Source organism: Ictalurus furcatus, chromosome 4, assembly GCF_023375685.1.
Source record: "Ictalurus furcatus strain D&B chromosome 4, Billie_1.0, whole genome shotgun sequence".
NCBI classification, from domain to species: Eukaryota; Metazoa; Chordata; class Actinopteri; order Siluriformes; family Ictaluridae; genus Ictalurus; species Ictalurus furcatus.
The window spans coordinates 3469141-3486209 of NC_071258.1; the positions used below are offsets into that span (position 1 = coordinate 3469141).

Consider the following 17069-nt stretch of genomic DNA (forward strand, 5'->3'; position numbering starts at 1 on the left):
TTTCAAAAAAATCTCCATTTTCAATCTAATTTATCCGAAAATCTCCATAAACCATAATATAATAATACCTTCTATAATGTAATATTTCATAGAAATAAATTAATAAGTGGCACTGTGGGTAAGAAATCATGTATTCTTTGGTGTTCTTTCATCATTTTGTTTGTGACGCAGTGACATTTTGTCCTGAATTGATAAGTCTTCCTGTTATTATGTCCTCAGTGTCTGCATGGGAGGAGTATGGAACTGCACTGAAAACAATTGCACTTGTAAGAATGGGTTTGCGTCTTCCTTTTCATGTGGTTTAATCCCCGTGCCTTTTGTATCATCATAATGTTTGTAAACATTGTGTGGAATCATTATGTAATAGCTTACCTGAGTATGTGTGTTTAAACTCCAGCGGAGTGTACAGTGATGGGTGACACACATGTGACCACGTTTGATGGGCGCATCTACATGCATACGGGAAAATGCCAATATGTACTGGCGAAGAGTCGTGGCAACACCAAGTTTACTGTCATGGTGCAATACGCAGCATGTGGAGAGGTAAGGCTGAATGTGTGTGTGTGTGTGTGTGTGTGTGTGTGTGTGAGCCAATACACAACTGGGATTTTCTCTACTTTAACCCACCACATTTAGCTATCATTATGCCACATGTTTTGAAAGCAGTGTTGTACAATCTGGATCGTGAAAGTCTGTGATTTAAAGTCTTGAATGAAGTTCGTGGTGATGAAAAATATGTAAACATGTCTATAAAGAAGGGGTGTCCGGCTTTTGTAGCTACAGGTTTTCATTCCAACGAAACTGAAGCCACACCTGACAGTTGATTAAAGCCCAGTACTGACAAAACTGATTAAACTGCTGGAATTCGATGTGGTTCCTGATTGGTTGGAATAAAAACCTGCAGCCATATGACTCTTTGCAGATAAGATCAGACCTTAGATCAGACTTTAGATTGTCGTTGCGTCTCAGTTCTTTGAGTGAGGAATGCGTAGTTTGTTTCGCATGAAAATAGAGATATCAGGCTGTGTAATTCTTTCGAATCACTGCGTGATGCAGTGCTTACTGTATTATTTAATATATAAATCATTTTTTATCCACCGTCCACCTTTGTTGATAAAGGATAGAGTGAAGATTTTTTTTTAAAGACAACCATTTGGGAGTTTTTTGTTTTTTTTTAAATGTGACACCTGTAAACATATTTTATTGGCTCTTGTCTGCCGATTTGAGCAAACAAGATAGAAAACTAATTTACAAACAGGATCTGTGGACGCGTGTACGTTTTATATGATAAGAACTTTATATTAGCGTGTCTTGTCAATTTGTCTGGATGAATAAGCAGTTTGGGCGTTTTGATCTAAAACACATGGCAGTATCAATGCAAATAGATTCATTTTGCAAGCAAAATGTGATTCACTAAAACCTGAAAATCATTTTCAGAGCTGATATCGTAATGCACGAATTAATATGACTGAAGGGCAGGTATTGAAATTGAATAAATCGCTTACTGAAATTTGAAGCCCAAAAAAACCCCCAACATTATTATATTAAGGTTTCTAGACTTCTAGACTTATGCCGCTGTATCTCAATGTACCCAGATTCAGGCGTTCAGTCTCTTGTAATTATTACTATGTTACAGTGTAAAAGTTGGTTTAATATTAGATATTCACTACCTTTTCACAAACCCAGTGACAAGAGCATTTAAGTAGAGCCTTTCATACAGTAAGGTACTTTATGAGAAGAACACACTCATACAGTAGCTACACTATGTGGGATTGCAATATATCAGGCGTGTCCTGTTCTTATACGGAGGCGTATAATATTTTATTTTGTTGGTTGTGTCAGTCTCAGGACGATTCCTGTAGTCACTCTGTGACTCTCGTGGTGGATGAAGATGTCAGCAGGCAAGTCACCCTCAATAGAGAAGGAGAGGTCATTATCGGGGCCAGCATGGTTGTCAATCTACCTTACTCTGATGGTAAGATTAGACGTTTAATGTACTGTGTATTTTTATTCCATCGAGTTTTCTTTAGGTTGTTTGGAGGTACGTTGATCGAGATATTTCTTTTGAAGTCAGTGCACGTTAACCCTTTCCTTACAGTGAAGGTTAACACTGTCTTCCAACAAGATGAGCATTTTCGCTTATTGGTATTTTGTGTTTATTATCTGTCTATTGTCCGTGTTTATTATTTTATGTTTACTACTAGTTTTCAAGGTTTAAGCCAGGTGCACACTGTGCGATTTTTTTCAATAGTCCTTCGTGACTGTTGCTTGTCAGACTGTACGAACATGATCCCCGCCGTAAGCCGTGTCACACTGTAGGATCTCAGTCGTCATTAATGCCGGACCGTACGACAGTCAAGACGCGAAAAACGGACGCACGAATGAAGAGTCGTTACGGAGTAGGAGAAGTCACACTTCAGGACTGTGACCTAACTTAAAGATAAGACTGTATAAATAGGGCATCGAGTCTGTGCATAGATTCAGATCACTTTGGGACGTCTCACTGATTGGATCTCATGTTGTTTTTTTGAACAATAAGCTGGGTTTTTGCTTCTCTCATCCAACGTGTTCAAATTTTTTTTTTTCTTTCAATTGTGCTTTTGAGTATGATCAGTTATGGGGAAAAGTCATTAGCCCCACTAGTCGTTTTTGACATGACGCCTCAAATATTCGGAATTTAATCGGAGGAAAAATTCGATCGCAGATCGAAAACTACAGATTTTGACCTAGGATTATAGGAATCTTTTAGGATTCTCAAAATTTGTCTCAGACGGTCAAATCGTGGCCGAAATCGTACAGTGTGAACCCGGCTTTAGGCTTTAAGTTAATGCAGATTTTTATTTGTTTTTATACGCAAGATTCAATTGTGGATGCTCATGCATTTGTATGTGTGTTTGTTAGACGTAGTGGCTGTGCGCAGGCTGACGTCTGTGTTCGTGGGCCTGCGGGCTTCCTTTGGACTGAAGCTGTATTATGATTGGCGGGGCGGCCGAATCTACCTGCAGCTGGACAGCACGTGGACGGGTGGCACCCTCGGACTCTGTGGAACACTTAACGGCAACCTACGAGATGACTTCCTGTATGCGCTTCTCTGTTTGGCACTACATTTTAATGATCGCTATTAAAGTTGTGGCTCGTGTGTGTGTGTGTGTGTGTGTGTGTGTGTGTACTACAGTAAGTAAATGATCTGTGTTGTGTACTGTCTAGCTCTCCAGCTGGTATGATAGAAGGGACACCGCAGCTGCATGCCAACGCATGGAAAGCGTCTTCAGCGTGTATCAGCCCTGTTAACATCCCCATCATCGACCCCTGCGAGATGAACCAACAAAACGGTACGTACGTTTAGTCATATACTGTACCGTAGCCATCTCATATCAAACCAAAATACTAAAAAATATATTATATTACATAGATGTGATATACTAGATAACGTCATATTTATAAACATCATTCATGTATCCTATTTAATGTGCTAAATTGTTTTTTATTTTGTTCAGTTTTGTTGCTTTTACTAAGGAGTGAAGCAAAATGTCTATCAGGTCGAAATGCAGAATATCTCCATTAATGTAAGAGTTGGATGAAGCATTAATGGAAATTAACCCTTATTTATACAAGGCCCCCTATTTTTTCATACAAAGCAGATTTTTTTTAAAAGTTAAAAGTTAAATAAGTATAAGTTATACTTAATAAATAAGATCCCATTTGTAAAAATGACCCGAAGCATACTGCTAAACAACTATTGGTATTTCCAACATGAAAAATCAGAGGGAAGGCAATTTTTTTTTTTTTTTTGCAAAAGCTACAACGTTACAGGTTGTTATGTATGTATAGATGGATGTATGTATGGGTGGCATGGTGGCTTAGTGGTTGCACGTTTGCCTCCAGGGTGGGGGTTAGATTCCCGCCTCCGCCCTGTGTGCACGGAGCTTACGTGTTCATCCCGTGCTTCAGGGGTTTCCTCCAGGTACTCCGGTTTCCTCCAAAGACATACGATGTAGGCCGATTGGCATCCCTGATTTGCCTGTAGTGTGTGAATGTGTGTGTGTTTGTGCCCTGCGATGCGTTGGCACCCCATCCAGATTGACCCTCGCCTTGTTCCCCGAGTCCCCTTGGATAGACTCAAGGCTCCCTGTGACCCTTTGTAGGATAAGGGGTATGGAAAATGCACAGTAATGTGCAAATTTATAGGCACCCTATTATTTTTAGTACAAACTAAAAAATGATTATAGATTTTTTTTATTCGATGACTTCTACATTATCGAGTCGGTACAAAAGACATTTTAGATTCCCAAATGTTAGTTTTCCAGCACAAAATTAATTTGTCAGTAAAGAAAGCAGCGTATTCAGTGGTAAGAGACACTTTTCCGACAGAAAACACAACGAAGGCCGCTGGGTTTCGCTGTAAAAATAAGAAGCGAGTGCGACAGTCAAAGTCTCCAGAAGAACCGTGTCTGGTTCTGCAAGATGCTCAATAAATCTTACAGCTCATTTCCTTATAAATAAAACTGCACTAATTGTATCGGAGACTACTATTTTTATTTATTTATTTATTTTGTCACACCATATATTAACTTTGTTTCATTTACTACTGTTTACTGCTCTCCATGGAATTTTTTTAAAAAAAATTTAAAAAGTACAAACATTTAATTTCATTATTTTTGAATGCATTTCTTTGCATGTGCCTAAAACTTTTGCCCAGTACTGTATATATGTATGTATTTCATTTAAGGCATTTAATTTGAAGAATTTGTTAATCAGGTAGTCAGAACTGGGGCACTGTGTATGAAACTATACTGTCTGTACTTCTGGTATAAAATGAAACCAAGCTTCTCCAACTTCTTGAAGACAGTAACCAGGTCTAGAGTAAAGACATTTCCACTAACTGTATATATACTGTAATTTATCTAGTTCAATATTTGGCACATTAAGGAAATGGCTTCGATTTGGAACGTCTTATAAAAAAACGTTTGATTCGAATGATGAGTACACTGAGCTTTTAACTTTAATATAACAGCTTTAACACCGTTACAGTTAATAGTTGTCTAACAGTGATCTCCAACATCATCTCGTGGTTTAAAAAGTATTAGTCGTGGTCTAAAAAAGTACATCGTTAGGAGATGAAAACACAATACGACAGCATTGCGTACATGTCCAAATGCACTCTGTCTGTAACATGGGTTGTTTTCTTGCTTGTTGTTTTGTAAGAAGGTTAACAGACTCTGCTGTGATGATTTCCTTTGGTGTTGCAGTATTCTACGCGTCATTGTGCGATGTTCTGACTGGAGACGTGTTTGCTGCATGCCACGCCTACGTGAGTCCTGGTGTGTACTACCAGCAGTGCCGCTATCAAGCCTGTCGGTGTGGCAGTGGCTGCCTGTGCACTGCGCTCGCCCATTACGCCTACGTCTGCTCCAAACACCACATCACCGTCTACTTCAGAGCACACGTCTCCGATTGTGGTTAGTTTATAACCATGTACATGGTTTAATTTGCCTAAACAGTTTATTTAAGGAAACCTGGTAATGCTTTTTGGCAAACCATAAATTAAAACAAATACGCCAGATAATAAACACCTGCATTAACCATTGTTAATTCCATCCATGAGCATCGATATGAAATAATGCTGTGGTTCATCGGATAATTGAAGCTAATATTTACACCCAAACAGAGTTCCGCTGATTATCAAGATTTTGAAACATGTTATACTATTAAACTATTATGGTTTTTCAGATATTCCCTTTCATGTAGTGTGTTATAGAGCTGTTTGTGAATGTACAAAGTCTGCACAGTTTCAAAAATCAAAGCGCACGACAAATGGCGTTATTGACTCCCAAAAGAAGGAACCGGTTCTGAACAGCTGAAACGAGTCGTTAGTGATTCCAGACTTACTTCCTGTACTAACCTACATAGGTTTGTAACAATAAGCCCCGCCTCTGGTCTTCATCGGATGCTTGCTGACGGACGGAGCTGAAACTCGTTACGGTAGTGGGCGTTTCCTTTTTGAAACACGCTGACAGTGGTAGGCCAATAACAACAGACTGGGACATCTGACCAATCAGAGCAGAGTATGCTCTCTGAAAGGAGGAGTTTAGAATGAAGCATTTAGAACGAATCATTTAACGAGTCGTTTGTGACACTGGGGGGGGAAAAAAGGTAATGCTGCAGTTTAAATTATGAGCACGTTAAAGTGTTTTTTGACCTTGGATGTGTGTAAATCTATCGTATGAGATATGGGTATGGGTTTTAGTCTAATATTGTTTTAAATAAACTATGAGATAAAGAATTAATGGATATTTAAAAATACATTTTTCAAGTGTATAAAAAAATAGCCTGTGGTATTGTTAAAGAACCTGAGGATTAATGTGCTGTGACAGCACTTTGATGTGTGTGTGTGTGTGTGTGTGTGTGTGTGTAGGCATGGTCTGTTTAGGGGGAATGATGTACCACCCTTGCACGACGTCATGTGGGAGAACATGCCATTCACTGAGTACTGGTGAAGTGTGTGATGGAGACTGTGCCGAAGGGTGTGGCTGCATGGATGAGATGTTCTATGATCACGCACGTCAGCGTTGTGTACCGCTGTAAGCCAAAAACAAAACAAAACAACAACAACACAAATATTTGTAAGGCCACATGGTATATTTTTAGTTGGATTTGTCTTTTGTTTAAGTTGGAGAGTCACATGAGATTCTGTTTGTTTAGTTCTCAGTGTCACTGTTACTTCATGGGTTCAGTCTTTCAGCCAGGAGAAGTGTCCTTCAGCTCCTCTGGGCCTTGGTAAGTGTGTGTGTGTGCAGTTTGTGAATTTGTGAATCGTACTGGATAAAATGTGTACTTCAGTGTTCTGTTAAGTATGTGATGTGGCATGCAGTAAAGGTGTTGGCGAATGTAAATTGTGGTATAAAGGTGTCTTGTATTGTAAAAAAATTTACTGTAAGGTGCTTCACTGTGCCAATTTCAGATGTTTTGCTAATTCTATAATGCTAACAATAAGTGTATATGCTAACACGGTGAGCGCAGTATAGGAAAATGTAACGCCATTTCTTTTTGAAGTCTCTGCAGAAATGCTCGTATGGAGTGTGTTCCTGAAGAAAGAGGTAAATAACAAAACGACACCTTTTCACCTTCTTGCTTTTGCACTCGGTGTTCTGCTATAAAAAATATCTCGGTCCTAAGATTACACATTCATCCAGTTAGCACTGAATTAATTCCTGGATTGGTATCCAGGACGTGGCATTCAGTATGCTGTATATTCTTTCATTGGCAATGTTCATGCTAATGTAAATTTAATTTAATATTATGACATTTTAATGTTTATAATCATTTCCTTGTCTAAAAAATGCGATAGTAGTCCCATTAGAAGTTCCCTGCTTAATGATTAATGATAAATAAACAATGATTACTTGCACAGGTTCCATTTCCTGAACCTGTTGTAAAATACAGACCTAAATTTCTACGGTAAATGTTTTTTTGGGTTTTTTTTTTTTTCTGACTGGAATTGTAAAACTTCACACACCCCTGTCCTGACTTTGCTCTTTATTAATTTATTCATTCAGAGCCCGAGACAGACGATTGTCCGAACGGAAAAGTGTACTATAACTGCAGGGGTCCCCAGGGTGCAGGGCCATCTGGTGTGGGCGTGGCTTGTGAACTCACCTGTAGGAACCTAATGCTGAACCTTACCTGTCCTCCTTTGACCCCCTGTGTGCCTGGATGTGGCTGTCCAGCAGGGTAACCTGTATTTGTTTGTCTGAAAGGGATTTGATTGAATTATTGGATTGCATAACATCACATAGTAAAGAGTAACATGGTAAATGAGTGTGTGTGTGTGTGTTTCATATGCACAGGTTAGTTGGCCATAATGGAGAGTGCTATTATCCAGAAAACTGCCCATGTGCCTGGCTTGGTCTGGAGTATCTTCCAGGAGAGACAGTGGATACTCCGTGTTACCGCTGGTCAGTGTGTTCATACGGGATTGTTTCTTGTTAACTGTTTGTTTTTAATTGGCACTTTTTAAACGATGTGTATGTTGATTTTGTTTTCAGTGTGTGTCATCGCGGCTTCTTTAATTGCACATACTTTCCATGTCCGGCTGTGTGCACCGTCTACAGCGACCGTCATTACCACACGTTCGACGGCCTGGAATATGACTATGCTAGTGATTGCCAAGTTTACCTTATAAAGGTACTGCTGCTGTGTGTGTATCTTTCTCTATGAACGAGATTAAAATGGCATACTATGCATACTGCTCAAAAATAGCATACCCCCGCCCCCAACTCAATATTATGAGTTATTTTGTGTACAGGATACAGTTGAGGTCATAAGTTTACATACGCCATGCAGAATCTGGAAAATGTTAAGAATTTAAAAAAAAGAAGAAGATGGATGCTCAAGAAGGCAACACTATACATTAAGACCCAGGGGGGTGTAAACTTTTGAACAGGATAATTGGTGTAAACTGTTATTTTATTTCAGATATATTTTTTTCATGTAGTACCGCCCTTCAGAAGCTATATAAGATATTTACATGTTTCCCAGAAGCCAAAATAATAACAATTTACACCGATCATCCTGTTCAAAAGTTTACACCCCCCGGCTCTTAATGCATCGTGTTGCCTTCTTGATCATCAGTGAAGGTTTACATCTTCTGTAATTTTCGTGTAAGAGTACCTCAATTGTCCTCGGTGTCAAAAGACGGATCTCAACATGATATAGTCTGTTGGAAAGGAGTCAAATATGCAGAAGATGCTGGAAATGTAAAGAATGTACAAGACCTGGAGGATTTTTCTGAAGAACAGTGGGCAGTTTAACTGCTCAGGGCAAACAAGGGACTCATGAAGAACTCTCACAAAACATAAACACAGTCGTGGATCATCCAGGTAACGACACACGGTGTTAATAATTAAAAGCGTGTGTAAACTTTTGAACTGGTTCAAATATTATTATTGTGTCTTGTGGATTATATGTAAACATCTGTTATGTGAAATAATGCTTCTTCAGGGCGGTACTTTCTTTAATTCTTCTTATTTATTTATTTTTTACTTATTAACATTTTGCAGATTCTGCAAGGCGTATGTAATCTTATGACCTCGACTGTATATAATTCCAAGCAAGTCCATTTTAGTTCCAGGTTGTAACACTACAATCTGTGGAAAAGTTCAAGGGGGCGAATACTTATGCAAGACATTTTGAACACAGCCCAAGTGTGTCAGCTAAGGAAAGAGGTCCAAAGTGTCACCCATTGTTGACCGTTTGAGAGTAAATCGGATTTATTAGCAGAAAGGAGCTTACCAGCTTCCACAAGTGGAATGTTTTTATCACATCTACAGTGACACACCTTTAAACCTGCCAAAACGCTTTTTAATACCAACAAAGAGGCTAAGAAGGTGTGTGAGTGAGCGAGCGAGTGAGCTTTCCTTTGCGACTCGCTCGCTGTCAGGGTGGATAGAATAGCTAGAAAGGATTGGCTCCTACCGCTCCTAATCTTGGGAAAATCAGAGTGGATTTTTAATTAGAGCAGGATTGCTGTAATGGAGCCCAGCTGAATGTCAGACCCGCACGAACACAGCACACAAACTTTGCAATAGCCCTCGGTTAACAAAGAGCAATCTGTTCCCAATCAGCCTACACACTGGAACACACCCTGCTCCTGCCTTGAGTGTGTGTGTGTGTGTGTGTGTGTGTCTGTCTGTCTGTCTGTGCAGGGTTAGTGAAAGGACTTTGGTGTCTGTTAAAGGTCAGTAAGTCTCGGAGGAGCCCATTGATCTACTCTGGGGACAGAGCTCTTGGGCTGCTACAAAAAGACCTTACACACACACACACACACACACACACACACACACACACACACACACTGAGATTAAGTTTAATATGCTAACCTTACTAGTGTAACTGCATATACATTGCAGATGAAGTAGATAGAGTTTAGGTTGAACAAAACACTCAGGCATTCCTTTAATATTCTGCCTGTTTTCTGTTTTTCCATAAATAGAGCGTAGGTGATATAGAGATTTTGATTACGGCTCAGAACAAAGACTGCTACGAGAGTGGAATAGTCTGCATGAAGAACCTGCTCATCTATGTCGGCCTCACTAAAATCTACTTCAACGATAACTCGGGCAGACCCGTAAGTCATCTGTCTATAACCGCAGCGTTTAAATGATGACAACATGAACACTCTGTTTGTCAATGTGCTCTTGTGGCTGTTTGTTTTCAGGTATGGTGTACGCCTGCTCTGTTTGTGTGTGTGTGTGTGTGTGTGTGGTGTTCATTGTGTTTGTGGTGGACTTTCAGAGCCCCTCTACTGTGGTCGGACGAGGGTACGAATTTGAGCTGTGGACAGCGGGCTACTACACAGTGGTCCATTTCCCCAAACATGACTTGACTGTGCTGTGGGACCGAAAAACAACCATCCACATTCGTGCTGGGCCACGATGGAAGGTTAGAGTTGCTACCTCACATTTTATACGCATTTACGAACAGCTCCATTTAAGATAAGATAAGATAAACTTTATTGATCCCACACTGGGGAAATTCTCTCGTTACAGCAGCTCAATTACACAAAAAAACAGATAGGAAAGAATACACATTAATAAATAGGAATAGAATTGAAAAAAAATGTCTAAAAAAATGTGTATATATATATATATATATATATATATATATATATATATATATATATATATATATACACACACACAATAGGAATAGAAAAATAAGAATAATAGTAGTAAAAGATAATAATATTGGTAATATGTACACTATGAACACCTCAGTGTATGTACAGATGAATACAAATATGAATATATACAGATGAGTGATACCTCATTTATATACAGAAAAGTTAAGAATAAAGGGTGAGCAATAAATAATAATAAATTAATAAATGTTCATATTGCAGAATTATTGTGAATGTGTAGGTTGATGATGTAAAACAGCTAGCAGTGCTACATTATGTTGGTTTTTATGTTGACTGCTGATCAGAACGTTGTGTGTTCACATATCAGCACTGCCAATCTTCCACTGCTGGGCCCTTGAGCAAGGCCCTAAACCCTCAAATGCTCAGTTGTATAAATAAGATCGATGTAAGTCGCTCTGCATAAGGGCGTCTGCCAAAATGTCATAAATATAAACTAGAGATGTGACTTTATGGTTAGGGAATCTGATATACTACAGTATATACTACAGATATACTGTTAATATTATGCTAGTGTCACAGAAATATTATTTCCAAGTACGGCTCCAGGTTAATACACTATATGACCAAAAGATTGTGGATACCTGACCGTCACACCGATATGTTCTTTTTAAACATCATATTCCTGATTTATTCCTTACTTTGCTGCTATAATAACCTCCACTCTTCTGGATAGGCTTTCCGCTAGATTTTAAAGCGTCCGTTCAAAAGCCACAAAAGCATTGAGATCAGGTTGAGCAATGGTGTTTTGTGAGGAGGCCTGGGGTACGGTCGGCGTTCCAGTTCATCCCAAAGGTGTTCAGTGGGGTTGAGGTCAGGGTTCTGTGCATGCTACTCGAGTTCTTCCACTACAACCTTGGAAAACGATGTCATAATGAACCTGGAGTTGTGCACAGGGGCATCGACATGCTGGAACAGGTTTGGGCCTGTTAGTTCCAGTGAAGGGAAATTGTAAAGCTACAGCATACAAGGATATTCTATACAGTTGTGTGCTTCTAAGTTTGTGGCAGCAGTTTACTGAGGAAACATATATGGGTGTGACGGTCAGGTGTCCACAAACTTTTGGCCATATAGCGTACGCCAGTGATATTCAATTGCACATCCGTCGCACAAACTAAACGGTGTAAACTCACCTTTGTACGTGCTGCAATGTTGCAAAAACGTACCTGTTTCCAGTCATTTGTTTAACCTGATCTAAAAAACATGACCTGAATTCAACTGACGCCACTGAGCTCAACTTGGAAAGCTGCCTCATAGAAGGTGGTGGTGCGGGTGACGTGTCCAGCCTAACGAAACATCGACTTTTTCATATCTATGACTCACGCGTAGGTTCGACAGAGACGTGGGGTCAGTCGAGGGGCAAGAGAAAGCTTGTGAATGTTTTCATTGTAATTGCAGTTTACCTCACAGGCAGCACCTTTTACGGAACTGATTTTAAAATATTCTAGCACTTTCCTTAGCCAAATAAATGAATACCTACACCACCTTTACTTTCAACAGACGTTCAACAACCTTTTAGCAAATGGTTGTTGGTAAAAGGTTACCAGTAACCAAACTGTGTGTGTGTGTGTGTGTATGTTTTCAGGGACAGTTCAGTGGCATGTGTGGGAACTTTGACATGGTGACAGTGAATGACATGACCACAGCAGGGCACATGGAGGTCAGCAATGCTCAGGCTTTTGGAAACAGCTGGGCTCTTGGCCAGGTACGTGAGTGCAGTCAGGCATGCTGCATGCCAGTGTAAGAGGGGTTAAGAAGAACTTGCGAAATCTCTAAACGGGTTCGACTAATGCAGGCATACACACTTAGAAATAAAGCTTTTACTAACTTTATTGTCAGAGCTACATTTCCTCATTGAGTCACAGACCAGAACTTTTTCGCGCCATTCTCTTGCGCATGTCCCCCGACCCCAACGTGAACTCGCCACAGCACCACTTCTCATACTCAACACAATTATACTGAAATATAAATGACTCACAGCATAAATTAGCCTAATCTCACATAAACGTTTAAAATAAAACAAAACTCTTATACAAAATCTAAAACATAGAAATAAATCTCACACCAATAAGATAGCGGGGCAGTACGAGACAAACGAGAGAGGGCACGGGGTGGTAGGGGAGTAATAAACATGCTAAAAGGAGGCAGTTTTAAGATATTAAAATGCAGGCATATTTACTTTTTTTGCACAGGAACTCTGCATTTTAACATCGGAGTACGCTGCTACAAGTGAACGCACAAAAGTACACAAAAAAAAAAAAAAAAACAAGCAGCGAGTTTTTTTTTCTAGTGCTAAATATGACTAGCCTAGTATTTATTGAATAGCTTAGTGGTTAGATACTGTATATAAACTGTGAAGTGGCATTCATTTTAGCTAGTTAGTTTGAACTTCTGGCAGTCTTTGAGCGGACATATGAACCTCGTAGAATTTTGGTCTGGTTAACAGATTTGAAGGATTGCTTATCCTAAGAAGTAATCTGCTGCCGACGTTGCTCGCTGCCGTCTGATTGGAAGGCACTGAGGGACAACATGGGACGTTTTTTAGAATTTGATGAACAGTTGTTTAACTGAGTGCATTCTGCTTGTGTGTGTGTGTATGCGTTGTACATAGTGTGAGAGTGATTTTATAGTGCGCAGACCATGTGAAGGGGACCTGATCAGACAGCCATACGCTAAGCGAGAGTGCGCCCTTCTGTACAGTGACGTTTTTGCTTCATGCCACAATGTGGTAAGTGCTTCCTTTGGGAGTTTAGTGACATATTCTGTGTTCTACAGAAGAAAAAAAAAGGTCATTGCTTACCCACGGCACACACAGAGAGTTACGAATGTCTGTTAGTGATGCACCAGCAGATAGCAGTAGGGCTAAGGGTAAGATTCCCAAGTGATGAGAAAATGCTTGGTTGAATTTTAGCCCATGTCCAGCAGGGGGTGTGGTTTCATAAGAAAAGGAAATTAAGGCTTTTTCTATTTAAATAAAAAAATTGTAAAAACATTTTATGCTAAAACAATACTGAAAATCTGAAAAAAAAAGTGCACCTCTATAACTAATAAACACAAAAAACGTCATTTCTCAGGGAACAATTATATTTGAAAATTTATTTTCATCTACAAACCTGTTGTTTTTGAGCAAATTTTTTTATTATTTTTTAAATTTATTATTATTATTTTTTTTTTACAGAAGCTTTTAATGCAAAAGAGGGAGGATAGTCAGGTAAAGAATACATAAGCAGAATGAAGAAAAATACTATTATAGACAGTCAGGAATCTTGTGCATATGAGTGATGAGAAATTAGAAACTTTTTAATTCTAGAAAACATTTGTGTTGAAATAAAACTCCTTGATCATTCCCATGTGGTTAAGATGAAATTACTGCTAGTTACGTGTACTATACGTTATATACACACTGCCGGTCAAAAGTTTGTGGACACCCGACTGAAATGTTTCTCATGATGTTAAAAAGCTTTTGATCTGAAGGTGTGTGATTAAACGTGTGAAATCGGTGTCGTAGACAAAAATATAATCGTGCCGACGTATTCATTTCTTTCATTAGAAAACTAACATTTTATTTACAAAAATATATGTTTTTAAACGGATGACTCGGAGGGAAATATTTCGAAAAGCAGCCGATAAGAGTCCAGCGTCGGTGTGAACTCCTTTAATACTGTTTAAAAAGCATCTCAGGGAAATTCCTCAAGAAATCAGTCGAGAAAACGCCAAGAATACATTTCTGGAAATTCTAGGCAGAAAGGGGCGTCGACTTTGAAGATGCTGAAATACTAAATTATTTAGATTTTTTTTTATCACAACATAATTCCCATTGCTCCATTTGTGTTACTCCAGAGTTTTGATGACTTTATTATTATTATTATTATTAATATTCTTAAATGTGGAATGAATAAATAAATAAATAAAGTATGAACGCTCCCAAACTTTTGACAGGTAGTGTATATATTAATTTTGGCACATTTTCACGAGGGTGCCGGACCCTTTAGGTATATTTATATTGCTGTGCCAGTGTGTATCATTAGCCTTGTTTATAATGATGATTGGCACGGACTGAATGGGAGTGTAAATCTAGCTAAGCAGACACTTAGTGTCTTGACCTGCTGTATTGTTCTATGCTCACTGGTGTGACTAATCTCTGACAAACCCCCAGGTGGACGTGACCTGGTTTTATAAAAACTGCCTGACAGACACCTGCAACTGCAATCGAGGGGGCGACTGCGAGTGTTTGTGCACCAGCATTGCTGCATACGCACATAAGTGCTGCCAACACGGTGTCACGGTACACTGGAGATCTCCCACCGTCTGCCGTAAGCGCACACACATTCTGTGCAGACGCACACAAACAATGCCATGACCTGCTGACCTGCTGACCTCCGCCTGCTGTCCATCATCAGAATCAGTTTAATTAGTTAGACAACACACTATCACATCACTAGAAAACACAACAGTACCTGCATTTTGATATTGTTTCTTTGTTTCTTTCTGTTACAGCATATGACTGTGAATACTACAACCAAGGTGTGTGCTATCCTCCATCTGCTAAACGTATATTTATTTACTGTACATAGGGAGTTGACCACAGTCCCAGTTGCTGGGACTACGGTCGCTGCGATGGCCTTGGGACTGCAATTTACCACATATAATATTGCACTCGGGTCTCCTTTAGTGAACAGTGGACAAGTTCAACAAAACAGACTTCATATAAAACCATAATGAACTTCCCTTTACTTTCACACTGTCCGTTGTTACCCAAATGAGGACGGATTCCCTTCTGAGTCCGGTTCCTCTCAAGGTTTCTTCCTCATATCATCTTAGGGAGTTTTTCCTCGCTACCGTCACCACCGGCTCGCTCAGTAGGGATAAATCCACACGCTTAAAATCTCTTTCCTGTGTTTATATGTTTCTGTAAAGCTGCTTTGAGACAATGTCTGTTGTTAAAAGCGCTATACAAATACAATTGAATTGAATTGAATTGCAAATCATGAAGACAGACAGACTTAAAGGCTGACCATTCATAATCGTAGAGTACATCGTTCAGGTTTGGGCCAAAATCAGGAAAAATGAGAAGCACACATACTAAGTAAGTAAGAAGATATAAATAAGATATAAATAAGATATATATAAAGAAGATATAGATAACCCGACTTCAAATATTTTGTGACAAACAAAGGGAAACACAGGGTAGCTATACCCAAACGAATCAGAGAAAAACATGAAATAGGTGAAAATACTCAGGAAAACAAACCAATGACAGGATAGGGGCAGAGAAACGAGGAACACAGGAAGTCAAACTAAAACAAAATGCGCTCATGGTGCGCGTCGCCATGGGAGCTGCAATGCAAAGCAGGCGAGATTGTGACACTAAATATCCTTGCTCTTCCATTATAATTGAGTTTGGAGTAAACAGGCTTTCTGTTTATTTGTCCAAATAAATAATAATGTTAAACGTTTATCCGCGTTAATCAATCGTACGCTACAGATGCAGCGGATTGATATTAGGATGCAGAAATATTCCTGAAACTGTGAATATGGTCCATAGACATGTTGAGAAATACTTATTTTAAAAATATCAACTCTACACACCTACATTACATCTGTGTGTGTGTGTGTGTGTGTGTGTGTGTGTTTAGAGCTGGGTGAGGGTCCATTCACTTTGTCCGCCACTGAGCTGAATGATTCAGTGTGTGTGTTTGGAGCAAATGTGAGTAGTGGAGAGGTGTTTCCTCTGCTGAAGACTAGCGCTCAGCCAACTGCCATCTTCAACCTCATGATCACCAGTGGACTTTACAAAGAGCGAGCTTCACGTGAGATCACACTTTTACATGTGATTATTACACGTTACATGATATTTGATGGTGATCAAGGCTGGAAATTAACACCAGCCTGCCAGCCAAATGTGAGTATTATGTTTTGTTTTTCCCCTGGCAGGTGAATTATATCAAGAACAAGTGAATTATATTGTTTATATGCGGTATACCATTTTGTAGCTTTGTAGTCAGTCAGCTTGACTCTTCAGAGTGACTGTTCACAGCTGATCTCGATAGCTCTCATCTCATGCAAGCCTACCGTACAGGTCATATATGGACAAAATATTGGGTAGATTTGGATGTTTTGAAGATTTGGTCATTCCTTAAACGCTTTAGTTTCACTTTACTGAACAAATTAATAGTCGTTAGTCAATAATATGGTTTAACAAGAATAGCTAAATAATAAACTGGGAGTTTAAGGGTGTGATGATAAGTGAAACAGTAGGGTTTAAAAAACATAATTTTTGATTGTGACCAGGGATTTCTTCCCATTTATTTGTAGTGGAATTAAAACCATCTCTGGCTGGTATAAGAAATTTTCCATTGTATACGGTCAGTGT

At 39.2% G+C, this 17069-nt stretch overlaps 1 protein-coding gene across 1 annotated transcript in view; it reads left to right on the forward strand.

Annotated features, from left to right (window-relative positions):
* The window catches only part of otogl (otogelin-like), a 48879-nt gene that overhangs the window by 12833 nt on the left and 18977 nt on the right, over positions 1-17069 (forward strand). The window contains exons 13-31 of the mRNA XM_053623874.1: positions 220-266; positions 398-543; positions 1849-1975; positions 2902-3079; positions 3208-3332; positions 5250-5459; positions 6416-6581; positions 6703-6777; positions 7054-7097; positions 7557-7731; positions 7848-7955; positions 8046-8184; positions 9992-10126; positions 10294-10440; positions 12282-12401; positions 13308-13424; positions 14853-15009; positions 15194-15220; positions 16333-16506. Coding sequence (XP_053479849.1) covers positions 220-266; positions 398-543; positions 1849-1975; positions 2902-3079; positions 3208-3332; positions 5250-5459; positions 6416-6581; positions 6703-6777; positions 7054-7097; positions 7557-7731; positions 7848-7955; positions 8046-8184; positions 9992-10126; positions 10294-10440; positions 12282-12401; positions 13308-13424; positions 14853-15009; positions 15194-15220; positions 16333-16506 — 2417 coding nt within the window. The remainder of the gene's footprint in view (positions 1-219; positions 267-397; positions 544-1848; positions 1976-2901; positions 3080-3207; positions 3333-5249; positions 5460-6415; positions 6582-6702; positions 6778-7053; positions 7098-7556; positions 7732-7847; positions 7956-8045; positions 8185-9991; positions 10127-10293; positions 10441-12281; positions 12402-13307; positions 13425-14852; positions 15010-15193; positions 15221-16332; positions 16507-17069) is intronic.